Source organism: Mustela nivalis, assembly GCF_964662115.1.
Source record: "Mustela nivalis genome assembly, chromosome: 11".
Lineage (NCBI taxonomy): Eukaryota > Metazoa > Chordata > Mammalia > Carnivora > Mustelidae > Mustela > Mustela nivalis.
In genome coordinates, this window is record NC_139030.1 from 42,177,385 (window position 1) to 42,195,265 (window position 17,881).

A 17,881-nucleotide genomic window follows, 5' to 3' on the forward strand; every position below is an offset into this window, starting at 1 on the left:
TAACATTTGACATGTCCTTTTCTTTTAAATGGAAACAATGTTGTTTGGATCTATATTATTTGATATAGAATCTGTGTCATTTTCTATAGGATGATCTAGGTTATCTTCTATAAGTCTCTTTTGTAATATTCTTTAATTTCCTATTTCTCTTTGAGTAATTCATCAGGTGGACTTAGGGACTTGAATAAACTGCCAGTGAGTATAGAGTTTATCCTCACCTGTCACACAATTACAGAGTCCCTGTCATGAGTACTCTAAGTTTCTAGGCACCATAGAGTGTGGAAGAAGCATGTGTGGCTATGCCTTCCTTCTCCTGGGTAATACTGCAGCAGAGAGGGCCAGCAAGGACTCAAGCAGCACTCACAGTGCAGCAAATTCAGGCTGAGGTAAGCAGGAAGCTATTAAGGTCCAACCAAGTGAGTCAGAGAAGCAGGATATAGCCCCTGCAGGGCTGAGAGGAAAGGCAGCAGTTTGTTGGGCTGGACAGGCAGCACTTGCTTTAGGGCATTCATATCTCACATCCCTCAACTTTAAAGTCTAATGCGATCAACCCAACCTTGGCTGACTGCAAATATCCCCCCAATACTGCAAATATTCCCACAGCTAAGACATGGGAAGAAGCTTGTGATAACCTCACAGGATCACCTTATCGTGCTCGTGCATCCACTGCAAGGACTTATCTCCCTCTTGAAGAGTTGAAACAGGCTCTCTTGGCACTCAGAGTCACTCAGCTGATGAGCTCAGATTAGAACCTGAAGACCAGGGCCACAGGCTCAGAGGTCCCTCTGTGTGTCTCCAACTACAAGTAGCCCTGGTGATGTATACACATCACTCAAAATTAGAAGGCTGTATGATTCACTTATTTCACCTGATCTTGGACTTCTGCACATGTGGGTGTCTACACTTGGTGAATTCACAGAGGTAGTTGGCAGTAGTTCCCTCAAGTTCAAATCCATGAGATGATGTGGTGGCATGGCTTGATTATCAGGTCTTCATTCCTTCACTCAATAAATGTTCAGGGAGTTTCTTCCAGGTGTGAGGCACAGCCCTGTGAAACTCTACTGGACACTTAGGACACAAGAGTAAACAAGACAGACACATTCCCTACCTTCCTGGAGCAGACATTTAACAGATAGTTACATAGCACATTACTGATAATGCAAGGATGCCATCACCCAGCTTCCCACCCAAGTTCAGGTGTGCAGAGTGCCCCCACAAGCACTCCTCACGGTACCTAGGATCCTACCCCTCTTTCTTGACTTTACTGGTGGCCTTCAACACTATGTGTTTGGAGACTGAGCAGAGTGGTTGTTGCCCAGACAAGTGTCGCTCCCATTGAGTGGTCCGCAGATGAGGGGTTGACACTGATGAGCTAAGTCTTTATCAGTCTCCATGGGACAAGTAGCCGGTGAGTCCCTGAGTGCAAACGGGGGGAGGTAGCCACTCAGCAAAGGAAGCCAATCCGTGAGTGAATCTTGATTCCACTACATGTGGTTCCCAGGAGCTCAAACAATGCTTCCAGGGCAGTCCTTGTCTAGGTGCATGCAACCTGCTTCCTTGGCAGATGCCCCAGGATTAGCTGCTGTGCTCCCAGAGACCCTCTTTTTCCTTTCCTACCCCACTCCATCACCCTGGCAAGACGGCAACATTCTCTCTTCTCCCCCAGGGGCTCCTTTAGTTCTTTCAGAATAGATGGCCCATGGACTCAGAGCCCCACTCAACTGAAAACAAGTTCCTTTTCCTGGAGGACTCAGAGGGCTGCTTGATCTTCATATTTTCCCAGAAGGGGAAGGAAAGGGTTTGCTGCTGAGTGCAGCGAAGAAAGGGAAAAACAAGGACATTGTTTTTCCATAAGAAGAGTCCCCAGTCTATCACCTGCCCCAACAAACACTGTGACCAGAACTTTGAAGGTCGGCTTTTCAGAGCTCTGACCACAAAGGCCAGAGACTGGTGACTGCCCAGCAACAAAGAGCAGGCTGTCAAGGACAGTGAGTGGAATTCAGGCCTGGAATTACAGGCAAGGCATGCTCTCGGGCTGTGCTCCAGGACCGCAGGTGGGAGCCTGGCCGAGCTGCTGCCTCACGGGCTCTTAGGGCCGATTAGAGCAAGTCCTGAATCGAGCCGTTGTCATCAACCTGAGGCCCTGGAGGTCTGTGCCTCCTGGTTTTGTGCTCTCTGCAGGTGAGCTGGGAACTCCCCTCCGTCCATGCTGTTCTCTGCCTGCAACCGTCAGTGTTTCCTGAGGACTGAGGCTCCTGAGGAGCTTGTGTTCATCCTTCAATGCCCACATCAGCAACCCTCCTCCACTGTGTTCCTTGACCACCTGTAAGCTCCCTCCCCTTGTTGCCTCTGGACTTCCTGCTTCCAGTTTTTCACCGATCACTCCGTTTCCTCTTCTTTCTCCCTGTATAAACAATGAGCATCCCAGAAATGGAGACTGCCTCTTTCCATAGGTTTCAATACAAGCTTCATGACCTTGAGAAAACTTTTCATCATAGTAACTATTTTTAACATTTTAAATTATTCTCAATATGCTTTATAAAGCTGAATTTAATGATGATTTAGAATGAAGGCAGGGAGGGGCACCTGGGTGGCTCAGTGGGTTAAATCCTCTGCCTTCAGCTCAGGTCATGATCCCAGGGTCCTGGGATGGAGCCCCACATCGAGCCCCACATCGAGCCCCACATCGGGCTCTCTGCTCAGCTGGGAGCCTGCTTCCCCCTTCTCTCTCTGCCTGCCTCTCTGCCTAACTGTGATCTTTGTCTGTCAAATAAACAAAATCTTTAAAAAAAAAAAAAAAGAATGAAGGCGGGAACACTGAACTAGCGCTATTTCCACCCGTGTCCCCCGACCCTCGTCACAGCACTTCTGGCACTGTATTGTCACTACCCGTTGGCTCCACTGTGCTCCCTGACAGACCGCCAGCACAGGGACCACACTGATTCCAGAAATATATTGGTAGCACGGCACCACTAGCGCCTGTTGTCGGATTAGGTACCCAGTACAAGTGTGTTCAACAAACTGAGGGTTGCTGGCGGTGGTGGGGGGTAGGAGGATGGGGTGGCTGGGTTACGGACACTGGGGAGGGTATGTGCTATGAGGAGTGCCGTGAATTGTGTAAGGCCGATGACTCACAGACCTGTACCTCTGAAACAAATAATACATTATATGTTAATCAAAAAAAAATTATTAACTATGAAGGGGCCCCTGGCTGGCTCAGTCAGTGGAGTATGCAACTCTTGATCTCAGGGTTATAAGTTTGAGCCTTATATTGAGTGCACTTAAAAATACAATTAAAAAAAAAAAAGAATCATCAATAATGTGATAAAGCCTCCATAAAAATCCCAAAAGTTTGGGGATTGGGGAGCTTGATTTGGTAAGCACATTCTCATGCCAGGACAGTAGTGCCCCCCAAATCCATGGGACAGACCTTTCCAGACCTTACACTATATATATCTTTGTCTGGTTCTTCATTTTTATCCTTTAAAATATCCTTGGTAATAAATCAGCAACAGTAAGCAAAGGGAGTGGGTAGAGTTGGTCCCTCAAGGTCTAATCTCTGGAATTCCTTACGTCCACTCCCTCCTTCTTTGAGGCTATCAGTATTAAAACTACTAACAGGTATACAATGACGTGCCACCAAAAACGAGGATTATACGATCACTATCAGTTACTGTTTCCAATTTTCAGGCACCATGCTGGACCCTGGCCCTGAGTGGGCGTTACTTCATTAACTCCTCTCAGCAACCGCACAACCTAGTTTTATTCTTGTGTTGTCAAGGAACACACTCAGTCCCAGGCTTGCCTCAGGGCCCCTTAGCCAGTAGGGTCGGGGGTAGGTTTGGAGCCCCCATCTGTTGTGAAGAGCGTTTGAGGCAGCTGCAAGGTAAGTGTAATAAATAGCTTCAAGAAGAAACAAGTATTAGAATTTAAACCACGCTTTTTAAAAACACCACCGCACAAATCCCTATGGAGCCAAAGCTTTTCCTTGGAGGATTGTGTTGGGTTGATGTTTAATCACTTGTTGGCAGTGAATAATTTTCCCCCAGATTTCATTATGAAAATTTTCAAACATAGAAATAGTTCAAAGAATTGCATATCAAAGTCTCATCAGTCAGTGGCTTCTCATTTCACTGGGGAACCCCTTAGACTCTACCTTCCATCCCCCAAATTCGTACATCACCCGGAGCCACCCCCAACTCTGAGGAATTCACCCCTGTGCTGCTTGAAGGGATGTCTTCACAACAATGGCTGTCAAACATTAACAAGCATCAGAATCAAAGGGCTCATTAAACATAAATAAAGTTTTCCAGTTCAGAATTTGCATTTCTAACAAATTCTTAGGTAGTGACAGAGCTGGTCTGGAAGCCACACTTCAAGAATTAGTGGCTTGGGAAAATTTTCCCTAAAAACAAGAGACATATCTCTGTAAACTCAGAGATAGCACAGCTGTGTCTCTGTGGGTTTCCTTAGCCCTGTCTTTTTAAAAAAAATCATACAAACTCTGAAAATTATCTAATACACCAGATTCTCTTCATAGTGGTTACTAGGAAGCTTACAGACAAATTTCTGACTGTCCTTACAAATGTCTTGACGCAAGGCATGCATTCTGTCTAGTAACTTCACTTATGATCATGATTTATATTCCTTTCCATAGTTTCTCTTTGATTTCTCTTTCTGGGCTATTTTTATTTCCTCTTACTCTTTGTTATTGCATGGATTTTTGAAATCCACATTAAAAAGTTTTTGGACCAAACCAGGTTATGTGTGTACCACTACCACCAGCAACAACAAAACAACACTTGTATATACCGTACTGACTAAACTTTATTTAATAAGAAAGCAATAAACTTCTTTAACAGAAACATTTTTTAAAAGAAAAATTACTTTAAAAAAAAAAGAAAGAAAAAGAAAAATTACTTCACAGCACTCACCTCACTCAGGGACATTGGCTTGATTTTAAATTAAAGATTCAACACATCATCATCTCTTAGTGCTGATTCTCTTTCACCTTACCCACTGCCTTTAAGACCACTGTAATGTACTCAACGCAAGACAGATTAATCTTGTACTCTTAAACGATCTTCTTTCATAAAAAAACTACAGAAATCACGGAAGCGTATAAACAAATACTGACCTGGGATATCTGCATGTGTTTAAGAAGTAATGCTTGATACCTTTAAAAAAACTATATCGAATTACTTTTTATTTTATCTTAAATGTTATATGCTAGAGAAAATAAAATCTCTTTAAAAAGGACCCGTTTCTGTTGAAAGGCAGTATTGAAGTTTTCAGTGCTGCTGTGGAGACTGTTTTGCTGATAAACATAAATAAGGAGGGCGCATTAGAAATATGAAAGAGGCAGTGTTAAAAAGGCATCACATAGAAGAAAGTTTCTCTGTTCCCAAAGGGAACACTCACTCTGATGTTTCTTTTACCTTTTGTACTCACCATGATAAGAAAACTCTGTGGGAATCGTGCCTCCTGAGGCTTATGTTAGTGCATGAAAGATAACAAAGGTGGTTCCTGAGATCAATAGGAAACAGATCAAGCTGAGATTGTTTAGCTGGAACAGCTCAAACAGAAATAAAAGAAAGGCCAGAAGATTTTTAACTTCTGGTGAAATTTCTGAAAATCGCATGTCAAGAGATAATAAATGTTCCAGTCTCCTATTAAGAGATTCAAAGTAATAGGTATACTCAAGCCCCAAAAAAACCAAAGTGAATTAAGCAGTAACTGAGAATAACTAAAGGTTAGTAAGAAAAGGAACATACTGTCCCTAAGAGTTCATATTTCTTTAAACTTTCCTCTCTTTTTTGTTATAGTGATTATTGACTACAAATCTTCCTTGCTTTTACACACTTAAAAAAGACAAATACATAAAATGCCCTTGGACTTGGTTAGCTCTGTAATGGGAAGGGTTGCCACTGTTTAGGTGAAGCTTAAGTATTCATGTATACCAAGATTCCGGGAGGAAGAGCCCTCAGCATGTACAGGAGGGTCACCTGGTGAGTTCGTTGGCTACAGAACACATGTTAAACCAGAGGAGTCAGAAGAAAGCTACGGGACCCTCCCCCCCCAATCACAAATAATCACGTTCAAACCAATGGGCATATCTGATTAGGGTCCTACTGCCTGCTCTAATGCGCACACGTGAAAACCCTAGAGTATAAAGTGACTATAAATATTACAGTGATTTCTGTAACTGCAGAGAAGGACAACATCACTGTAGGATGAGATAGGAATACATGAATGGAAATGAACTTGTAAAGAGGATAACGTTTGAATTTCAACTGGAACAAGGTAAAGAAGAAGTAAACCCACATGGGGGCGGGGTGGGAGGCGGGAGGTAGAATCGTCTGAAACAGAGGGAGAGAGAGAATAAGGATAATGAAATGCCCAGCCTGATGCTTCCACAGACGACTGGAAGATGGTAACGTGGATGGGCAAGCTAAGGAATTCTATTTCACTCGGCGCAGGCCACATTGAACACTTAGAGGTTTTCAAAGAGGGAGTTACATGATAAAAACAGTGTAGACTGAGTTAAAGGCGTAAAGTCCATGTTTTAACATAAAAACATGTTAAAATATACTGTGGTTATATTTTAACCTGAGATAGGATAAGGCCTTATAATTAAATATTTCTTGAGAATTCTGAGACATTTATATTCTCTCTTATGTTCTGAATGTTACTGTTTCCACATATCAATTGAGCCTGTGAGCTGCAGTGTGTGATCATCTCATTATTGTTTGTCTGGCCCCAGGAACACGACTCAGATCTTCACAGGACTGCCACACAGGCCACCAGCTGGCCCCCCAGCTCTTTGTGGCTTCTTGTTGTGTTTTGTAGACGAGCATGATGGGTGTCGTCTACACACGGGCTGGGTGGTCAACACCTCCTCCGTCCGCTGAGCAGCTCGAGGCTGGAACTCGGATGTGCTCTCTCCTTTGAGTTCTGTATCTTTCCCCACACGTTTCACATGGCATGGGCTCCCAAACAGCCCAACTTTCCTGTGTGAAAGTTGATTTAGGAAAGCAACATTATACTGCAACTAATAAGAAATCATTTCCTCTTTTCCTGAGCAAGAGGAAATTTGTTAAATGTCACCCTTCGCCCCTGGAAATGTAACTGCATACCACCTAAACTACTGGCTCCTTCTAGTGCTGTGCGTCCCTGTAAAGTCTCAGTGCACGCATATGTTTTAGACACTTCTCAACTGTGTCCCAAAGGTCTAGAGAAACTTCCCAGGTTTCTGATAGAGGATCCCTCAGCTTCGTGTTCTCCACACAGCACCTCCGCTGTCTGCTGCTTCTCTTACTGTTGCCTGGCCAAGGGCAGTTACCAGCCCCACGTGCGCTCCGCTTTCCCTTCGGAAGCTAATGCCGTTTGCTGGAAGTCAACTTCCGCTCCCTCAGAGGAGAGGTAATTTTTTTCAGGATGGACTTGGGAGTATTGAGCTGATTCCTTGTTCCCTCTAATCCAAACAATGCTAACGACTGGGTCTATTCTAAAGGCAGTTGTGAACTTAGAGACTTGCCAGACGAACCCATAAAAGACCAAAATATTGTCCTCTCCAATGGTTCCAGGCTGCTCACCAAGAAAAATGGATCAATAATTATCTGGATCTAAGTCCCAACCACCACCCCTGGTGCACCCAAGTTAGTTAGAATGAAACAGAGATCGGGGAACCCCTTGGCTTGGCATCAGCCCATTTTTAGAGGCAGCGTAGTGATTAGGAACCAGTCTCTAGAACCAGATGCCCCAGGTTCAAATCTGCCTCTGCCAGTCCCCGCTGTGCAAATCTAAACAGGCTGCCTATCATCTAGGCCAGTTGCCTCGTCTGTAACATGGGATTAAAAATATCCCCTACCTCTTCCGGTCCTTGAGAGAAGCAAATGAGTTAATATGAATAAGATGCTAGAACAGTGCCTGGCGTTTGGTCAGAGCTATAAATGTGCAGTGAAATAAAGAACTTTGCAGTCGCTTCCACATTCCTCCAGCCCAGTCTCCTGTCTTCCTGAAGACAGGATCGTAAAGCCCCCAACTTCTGCTCTTGTCCAAAGCGGTCCGTGAGTGAGTGGGCTGGATTGGCAAAAGTCATTTTGCCTTTGAAATGCTTGCCCCAGAACCCCACCCACTTTGTTGTTTCTGCCCATTTTCTGAACATCACAAAATGTAATATTCATGTGTCAGGGGATCCAGGATTGTATTTTAACATTTTATGGCCTCTTTGTAAAGCTACCTTCTCAGTTTTAGAGGAGGCAGTTTTATGACTCCCTTTGATAACCACTTAACTATTAAGACCCAAACAAAGAAGAGGAATGGTCAAAGGATATCAGGTACTCCCAGCCAGCTAGAGTCCCACTTCTTGAACATTATTCAAATTAGCTCCAGGACTCATAATTCTATGTTTTCATTTATTGCTGCAGTAAAGTAAATGGTTCTTTTATCCAAATGTTATTTCCTGGCTATTAATTCAGTAGTTATTTTGGATTGTAGCACTCCTCTTTGATTTAGGGATATGGTACCTTATAAATATTTAAAAGTTGAAGACTGACACTTAGAGAAATTGACTTTGATTTGTTTTGTTAATATCCTATGTCTAGAGTAATTATAGGTTTGGAAGATGTGGTCCCATTATCTTCTTATCAGAAGATATGTGGAGCTTGTGTTTCTATAACAAGGAAATTTGGCAACAGGAAACTCTTCAAATCTTTTGCAGACAAGATCTCTTTGCATACCTCGTCAGGACACACACTACTCTTAATTCTTCATAATTTCCTCCAGAAACTGCTCTTACACCCAGGAATGTGGATGAAAACTATCTCTACTTCTCAAAATAGCTGAAACTGGCCATTTCTGAAAGGCTGGAGACTTTCTTTGCATCTACAAGTGCCAGCAAGGGTTTACGACAGGGCTCGGGGTGATCTATAGACTGGTATGATTTAACTGTGGATCAATCAACCTGTTAGGGGAAAAAAGACAAGGTCAATAAGTATGGGTCTTGGTGAACCAGAGGTCACCCTACATTTTTCAACCTAATGTTCTTATTTCCTTTCCATTAACATTTCATAATGAAAAAATGCCTATATTCTTTAATTTTTAAGATAATTAAGTGAATTTAGTGCCTTTGAAGGGTAGAGGATTTATAATGACATCAGAGACTACACTATTAATAATCCACAAGACAGGGGCCACCTGGAGAGCAGCATGGCCTTCAATGCCATGTAAGCAACTCGGCAACCAGTTGGGAGGGGCTTGGACTTCCCTCTGCCGGCTCAGGACCAGACTCCTCACCTGAGAGCAGAAGCACTTGTGTATTTCGGGACAGGGCTCCTACCTTCCTAGGAAGTGGTATTCCAGCTGGATCTGGGTTTGAACTTGAACAAATTACCATGAGCACAGATATTCTCAGTACGGAGAAAGCCCTTGAAACGTGTGGTGGAAGTAGAGAGTAAGAAACATCACATTCGCTTCTGAGATTGTTACAGTCTAAAAGGCAAGATCAGGATGGACATAGGTGAACACACAGGGAACAGAATAAGAGAAAGGGGAGCGCACGGTTGCTACCAGGCCCATGCACGTAGAAACAGAGAGACTAAATATCAAAGGCCAACTTACCTCTGAGTTCTCCAAGCTGATCATTTAAGGCATCATTTAATAAATTATGTTTATTTTGGATTTTTGGATAATCAGCGATTTTTGGATAACCATGGTAGAGGGAACAGACTCATTTTCTTTTGTGCCTTCCATAGGCCCCACTAAAAAAAAAACATGAAAAAAAATTTTTTTTAAGGAATAAGTTCTCAAAAACAAAGAAATTGGGAGAGGACTTAACAATAACAAAATTTAGAAAAGAGACGGATAAATATTAAGTAATTTAGCAAACCCAAGAAAGCCAAAATAAGCCAGCAATGGGAAAAGCTGAGAGGCAAACACATTTATACCACAGAACCCCTCCCAGAGAGCTCCAGAATTGTCAGTGAAGATGAAGGTAGAACCATGGAATCTAAGAAACAGTGACATCTCCAGATCCATTGTTTCACGGCTCCACTTCCTAAATAATGGGGGTCGTACGGGGGTCGTGTGTAGCTTAAGAGTGTTCAAGAGCTGCTCTTTGCGTTAGAGAGACACCAGCACAGAGCTCCGAGGTAAGCCCACAGGCGGCAGACGGCTGAATGAAAAGTGAGAAACCCATCCTGAGGCTCCGCCCCCACCCCCTTCCCAGTCAGGCTCTACCCCCAAGATTCTTCTCTGGGAAATCTGAGTAAAGAGCAAAGCCCTGAAGATACCCAGGCTTGGTGGCTTTCCCAAGGAAACAGGTCAGTTAGATTCCCCCCTCCAGAGAAGGCTAGAGAAGCTTTAACGGGAGCTATAGAGCCTAGCTTGTAAACAGAAGCTAAAAATCCAAGATGACCATACAGCTAAGGAAAACCTCTAACACTCTCAACCCTATAGTATATAAAAGTGATGGCTTGACAGATAAGCTGATTAAGACAGAAACTAAACCATCAGCAGATGAATGGATAAAGAAAATATTACAGTTGACCCTTGAACAGCATGAGGATTAGGGGCGTCAAAAATCAGTGTAGAATTTTGACTCACTGAAAACATAACCGCTAGTAGCCTGATATTGATCAGAAGCCTTACCAATAACATAAACAGTCAATTAACACATATTTTGTATATTGTAAGTATAAGGTACTGATTCTTACAGTAAAGTAAACTAGAGAACATTAAACATTAAGAAAATCATATGATGAAAGAGAAAATACATTTACAGTACTGTGCCATATTTATTGAAAAAAAAAAAAAAAGCCACATATAAATGGACCCATGCAGCCCAAACCCATGTTGTTCAAGGGTCAGCTGCATACACGTGCAATGGGATATTATTCAGCTTTAAAAAAGAAGACAATATTGTCATACATACAGTACAGTGTGCATGAACCTTAAAGACATTATGCTAGGTGAAATAAGCCAATCACAGAAAGGCAAATACTACATGATTCCACTGACATGAGGTATCTAAAGTAACCAAACTCATAGAAACAGGAGAATGGTGGTTGCCAAGGGCTGGAGTGGAGAGCGGAGAGGAGAATGGGGAGTTGTCCATTGGGTACAGAGTTTCAGCTACACAAGGAGAAGAAATTCCAGATACCTATCGTAAAACTGTATGCATATATTTCATACTGCTGTATTTATATATTTCTTCATTGTGTTCTTCTGTGTTGTGGGGATTAAACAGTGTTCGGATTTTAACCTAGAGATGTAAACTCTTACTGAGGAACATGGAGTTGGGAAGGAAGATTGATTATATGGTTTCTAGAATGCTTGGAGTGACCTGCGCTGGATTTCATTGCTCAGCCAAAATAGTCTCAGGGTGAAGATAACTCATTGAGAGTAGTTTACACCCAGTGAATAGACTAGAAATATGAACCCAGAATGTCCCTGATAACCTGAAAAGTAGAAATTATTCCCTTATCAAGAGTGGCCCAAAGGATATGGTGAACCCAAGGAAATCAGCATGAAAATGGTTCCCCCAAGTTTTTTTTCTTCCTTTTAAACTTGGGGAGTGGGAGGGAAGGACTGATGGACAGCTGCCTAACAGGAGTGTTTTGAAAAGCCTGAATATGTATGACCAGTATTGCAATTGTGTTTTGATGTTTCTATAGAATGAAACTAGACGGTATTGTACATTTCCTCTTTCGGTGAAACATATGCTGGTGCTGATCCTCCAAACATCTCTATTCTAATAAGAAAACATTTTTGCCAGAGCTGCTGTGTCTGATCCTTTCCATCCTTCTGAATATACAGAACACACGTGCAACAAAGTGTGTGTGCCGAGCTATAGGATATAAGGATACAAGAAACAAGGAAATAAGGATACAAAAAAACAAGGATATAAGAATACAAGAAACCCGCAAAGAGGTGTATTCCCATGTCCTCCTCTGAATAGCAGCAATTAAAATTCACAGCTGCTGGCTGCCCAGATGTTTTTTGTGTTTAGTGCTCTGTAATATGCATCAGAATATATTGTATGACTGCAGTTTTCAGTAAACGAGACAGTTTTGTATTCTAAATTCTGCAGATGAGATCCACTGTGTATATTTTTTCTTCAGATTAGCTTCCTCCCGCCGCCCCCCCCTCCCCCGCCTTCATTTGCTTGGGGCATTTGCAGTTGGGAAACAAAAGACATTTCCAGCTCAGAGTTTAGCTGTCTTGGAGTGTAAGTGCAGGTCAGGTCTGATTTATGTGGCATGTCTGATAAGCAGGAAAGGAGAGCAAGATGAGGGGTTTGGAAAAGCTGGTGAACTTGGCTTGACTTATGGCCTCTGTTCTGTAGGCAGCCAACGTCCCTCTGGTGTCAGAACTTGCCATCAATGACATCCATTTTGATGACTTCTCTCTTGATGTTGACGCCATGATCACAGCCGCTCTCCGGATGTTCATGGAGCTGGGGATGGTACAGAAATTTAAAATTGACTATGAGGTAAGATGTTCTGACAGGGTGATCCGTCTGGGTCAACACGGTAGCCATGTTTCCCAAACGCGACTAGAGGATGACATCACTCAGCCTGCACCCCTCCTGGGATTACTGTGAGAAACCTGGGAGGTTTGTGGAAGGACTCTTGGGTGGTGAAGATCACTCAGATGTAATGCACTGTTTTGATAACAATCTGCTGGGGACACATCCAAGCGCCTGATTCCACCTTTCCCTTCCCATTTCAGACGCTGTGCAGGTGGTTATTGACTGTGAGGAAAAATTATCGAATGGTTCTCTACCACAACTGGAGACACGCCTTCAACGTGTGCCAGCTGATGTTTGCGATGCTGACCGTAAGTGTGCTCGGTGGCGGTGGAAGGGCATCTGTCATGTGTATGGACCTGTAGGCCTTCTCCTCTGCATTTCCGTTTCTCTGACAAATTGCCACATGATTTGTTTTACACTGGAACTTACTGCCCTGGTTATGGGAATATATATTTCACAACACTTTCTGGGCTTTAAAGGAGTAAAATCACTGACAGCCTGAAACAGGTGTAGTCTTGGCGTGATTGCGTGAGCCTCTTTTCTATGCTTCATCTTGGGAAACTGGTTCCTTTTACCAAAGAAGTGCTTGGATTTTCAAAGTAATCTTTCTGCAGTGGATAGGGGACTGACTAACAGAACAAAGGGATCCTTGGATAAAACTGTCAGCTGGTGAAAAGCCATAGTCGGGCCATGTGACCGTTACCCATCAGAACGTGGAAATCCTGAAAGAATGATAATCTGTGAGATGCTCAGGAAGGCCAAGGGAAAGAAGTAGTGGGAGCAAAAGCTGTTAGGGCTTTGGGGCACACCAGGCCTAAAATTTCTGTTCTACGGGCTGTCACCCAAGGAAAGTGGCAATCTGGTTTTTGGAGATGGTTAGAGCCACTAGCCAGAGGTAAGCATTGGAATTTAAACTAAAAGCAAATGTTTGTGGCAAAGATTGAAACCAAGGAATAAGGCATATTTTGGCCTTACTTCCACTTCCACTGTTAAACTGTAATCAAATAAAATGTTTTCTAGCTTAAATATGTTGACTTCTCTGGCCTCTTGGTTTTATACACATACACATATGTATATAAACACATATATGTACCTATATTTGCATGTATCAACATATTTACCATACAAAATAGAAGAAAACACAAGTTTTAGATTATTGTAACATAAACCTAAGTACCTTACATCTTTGTACCCACACTAAAATTTAAGCCCAGAATGGGGAACTCCAAATGATACACATTTTTCTTTGGTCAAATGAACAAATACTGTTCTGCTCCTTCCTTATGAAATGCTCTGTCCCATTTTCTTCCTATGAAAATTTTACTCATCCTTGAAGGCACTGATCTATGCCAGTTTTTCCACAGAGTCTTCCCCTATATCCCTAAGCATCAGTAATTACTTCTATCTCTGCACTGTGTCTGGTACAACACGTCTTTCTTTCTGCTGTGTGTCTTAAGTCACAGATCACTTATTTTGCTATAGAGTCAGCAGCTTGAGGCCCAAGAGATCATTTCTTATTCTTTCAACAACATTCATTTGCTTATCCAACAGTTATTTCCTGGGTCTTGCCAGCACTTTCCATGCCCTCATATACTTGGTGGGTTTTCAACAGATGTGTGTTAGATTAACTTGAACTCCAGTGTGCATTTAGCATGAGAAGGTGGGACAGAAAGGTCTTCACTTTTACACTGGAGGACTTCCGTTTTGGATCTTCAACTGCTAAAGGAGCAAGCAGACTGACCTGGAAAAACTGGACTGACCCTGTCCTTCTGGAACATACCCCATGAAAGCAGTTGGCCAGGCAAATGAGGGAGGAAGATGCTTTGAACTATTAGCCTTAATTGCTCAAGTGCCAATGTTGCTTAAAAACAAAACAAAATAAAACCGCTTTCATCTTGCTTTTCCATATCAGATCTCAGTAGACAAGGAATCATTTCCTGTGTGCAGAGTTTATGCATCTGGCTCACAGAAGACATTCAATGAAGAAATTGTTACCCTGTTATTTTGGAGAACCTATGGATTTATGGTGAATTGCCAAAAATAAGTCAGCAGGAGCCTTGTTCGACGAAGGGAAAAAGGAATGGCTTTGCTGTTATAAGTTAGAGATGTGAAAGACAAACTTCGACGACAAGCCAGCCTTCAAATAGTTGGGGGGGGGGGAGTTAGCAAGAGCAGCAGGGTCAGGGAGGACACTTAGGAGTAAAAGGAAACACACACCCAGTTTTCTTCAGCATATGTTTCCAAAATACAGATGATGTTGATCCTTTTCAGGAACTGGAAGAAAGCAGAACTCTCAAACTCTGTTATGACAACGGGGGTATTCATACTGCCAGAATCCTTCAAGGGAATAGTTATTTTTGCAAGTATACTCAGCAACCTTGAAGAGTAGCCCTCTGTGAGAAGGCTCGGGTTTTGTTTTTGTATTAATGCTAGCTAAAAAAATGGGAGAATTCTCTACTAAAGTTCCCACGCTGGCTTTAAAAAGAATACACTGGTGAATGTTATTATTTTTTTTCTCCCTCCCATTGAATTGAGAAGCCACATCTGGAAAAGATATTATTTCCTACCCATTAAATTTTGCTGAACTTGACTAAGGGTGACAATAAGTTAAAAACGTCAACTTTTGTCCCTACCACAAGCAGTCTCTTCGACGTGACCATGGGCAGCCTGGTTAAAGAGAATTTTTTAACTAAGAAAATAATTACAGATGTGAGAAAAGATTACTTGGTCAGTGAAGAAAAAATTAATTTAATTGACTCATCAGTTCTAGTTTCTGGAATAAGACCTCAGCTTATGGCAAAATGATAACCTCACTTCCGTGAATGGGCATTAACATTTCAGACCCTCCTGAAGATTAGTAGGGGCTTTCACTGTTCTGTTATCATTAGTGATTATATTTCCATTCCAGTTATCTCATATTCTATTGCCATGTATTGAGTTAGGAACAAAATTTCTCTTAATATTTAAAAAACAACAACAACAAAAAAAAACCACACACCAACCAACCACTGGATTTGTTCTGCCTGAGTCACAAAGCCAAGAAAGTGCACATATGCTGAATTTTCCTCTAGATGGCGCTCCAAGGCAAAGTTTCCCAGCCAGTTGCCAGGCAAGGAGGAAAAAAAAAAATCTTCCCAACCTTCCCTGAAAGTACTTCTTTTTTTCTAGGAGAGGAGATCATGCGGCACACACTCCCACATTCTTTTCTTGAAAGAGGCACCAACAAAGCCAGTGTGTCCCAAAAAAGCCCCTCCTATCAGGTCAGACTGTATTATGACTGCCTTGCCCACAGAGCTGTTACCAGGAATAACACAACTTTCTCCATGTGACCTTGTATCTGTGCGTATGTGTATTTATCTAAACCCATCTGTCTCCGAGAGTGGGAAGATGCATAGTTGTGTGTCATTGCTGAGCAAATTATGACACCATGTACAACCAAACAAGCAAATATAAATCTACACACCAGCTTCCAAACCTTTAACCCTAAAATCATTTTGAACATGGAAGATAAACTTATTGACTCAGAATTATGTTTTACAAAAGTATTTAACCTCATGTCTAGGTAACAAATCAGTTTCGTTCCTTTACAAGGGAAGAAGAATGAACTACTTTGAAGAATAAGCAATTTGATATAAAACAGTGGAAATTTAGTTCACTGGGAACCCTGCTAATGACTAATTTATTCCACGCCTCTGGCCTGAAATTCCTAATTTTGAAATGAAAGCTCCAACATTATCCTTTGCTTCTAGAGATATTTAGGTAGCTAGAATTCACCAAATATTTTTAATTCCTTGGCTAAATGCAGCACGTACTGGCAGTTACTATTTGGGGCTGAAACAAGGAATAAAAAAGCCTGCAGATCAAAAAAAAAAAAAAAAATCACACAAATTCTCTTTATCTATGGAAGCTTGTAGAATAAATATTCCATTAAGCACACACATAATGAACAATGAGAAACACATCTCTTCTATTCACAATGCAGACCAGATAGAGAAAACAACTGTGCTTTTGTTTGCATTCTGTGAAATAAAAGGTATGCGGCGGTGCCAAGGTTGCGGACACATTTTTCGGTTTTATAAATGATGTATGAGTTCCGACAGATTCTCCAAGGGTGGGGGAAAAGGTTTCCTTAAGAGTCAGTGTTCTTTACTATCCCATAAATGTACTCATTAGCACTTTGGGCCCTGCCCCGCATCCTGTCGGGCTCAAAAGAGATTAATTTGAATGAGTGCATTTAGTTGAGGGTAATATTATTCATGTTGCCTTGTGTCCAGTTTTTTAAAAAAAAACTATAAAACGATGAACAACGATCACTGCTAGAAATCTTGTTTTTTCTTTCTATCGCACTGAGGTTCAGCTCGGGTTCATTTGGAATATTATGATCCTGCAGAATTCACGGGATATGAAAAGGAAAGAGCACATGATCGCATTAAAATTTATGGCAGTGCTGGCGGCATGGCGCTGGTGGGGGATCGCAGTTAAACACTAATAATAACCAAGTATCGCAGCAAACACATTGACACCCCCTGACATTTACTGGGGGCTTCTTAAATCTTAAATGTGGAGGTAGCGTGTTTAAGTCCATATTTGTGTTGTCAACAAGGTTATTTTCAGAGATAAGCCAAATCATTTTATTGATAATTCAAACTAGAGAGCAGAAGGGACATTTAGGGAGAAAAAAATCCATCCTGTTCTCCAGCTTGAGGATAAGGCGCTGTCTGCTCTCTGTAGTTTTCAGAGAAGTCCTTGATTTTGGAGATAGAAAATTTATTCTGGAAGGAGATCTGAGAGACACAATTGGAACCCTCCCCCACTCCCTCCCTGGCCTCCCAAGAAGGACAGAGCCAATTAAATGTTTCTAGAACCTATTAAATTTTTAAATAAAATATTTTCACTAAGTAACCAGAATCCTAATCTTAACAGAAATCTAATTTTTTTTTTTTGTAGATTGTCATATTGAGAAGTCCAGGAGATCTACATGTTCTGTTCTGTAACTGCCTATTAAAGTAACAAACAATGATCATGTTGATAATCATCAAACACCATTTTCACATTGTATTTCCTTTTCATATAAGTAGCAACTACTATATTTACTTGAAAATAAATGCAGCACCATCGTAAGAATGCAGTAAAATCTGCATGTTAGAAAAAACAGTTCTTTAATCTTCATGTAGGTATGTCTTGACTTCCAGTGTAACTTCAAAGATGGCAATATTTTCAGTTTAGGAAAGCAGTGGTTTTCAGTGTATTTGCAGAGTATCAGCCCCGAGCACTAATCAGTTTGAATACTGTGCTTAAATTACATTTCAGAGTGCTGCCTTTTCATCATTTAAGAAGGTTTCTATTTTT

The 17,881-nt window shown here is 41.8% G+C and overlaps 1 protein-coding gene across 1 annotated transcript in view; it reads left to right on the forward strand.

Annotated features, from left to right (window-relative positions):
- The window catches only part of PDE11A (phosphodiesterase 11A), a 380,751-nt gene that overhangs the window by 278,775 nt on the left and 84,095 nt on the right, over positions 1-17,881 (forward strand). Inside the window, exons 11-12 of the mRNA XM_082689397.1 lie at positions 12,347-12,493; positions 12,733-12,840. Coding sequence (XP_082545523.1) covers positions 12,347-12,493; positions 12,733-12,840 — 255 coding nt within the window. The remainder of the gene's footprint in view (positions 1-12,346; positions 12,494-12,732; positions 12,841-17,881) is intronic.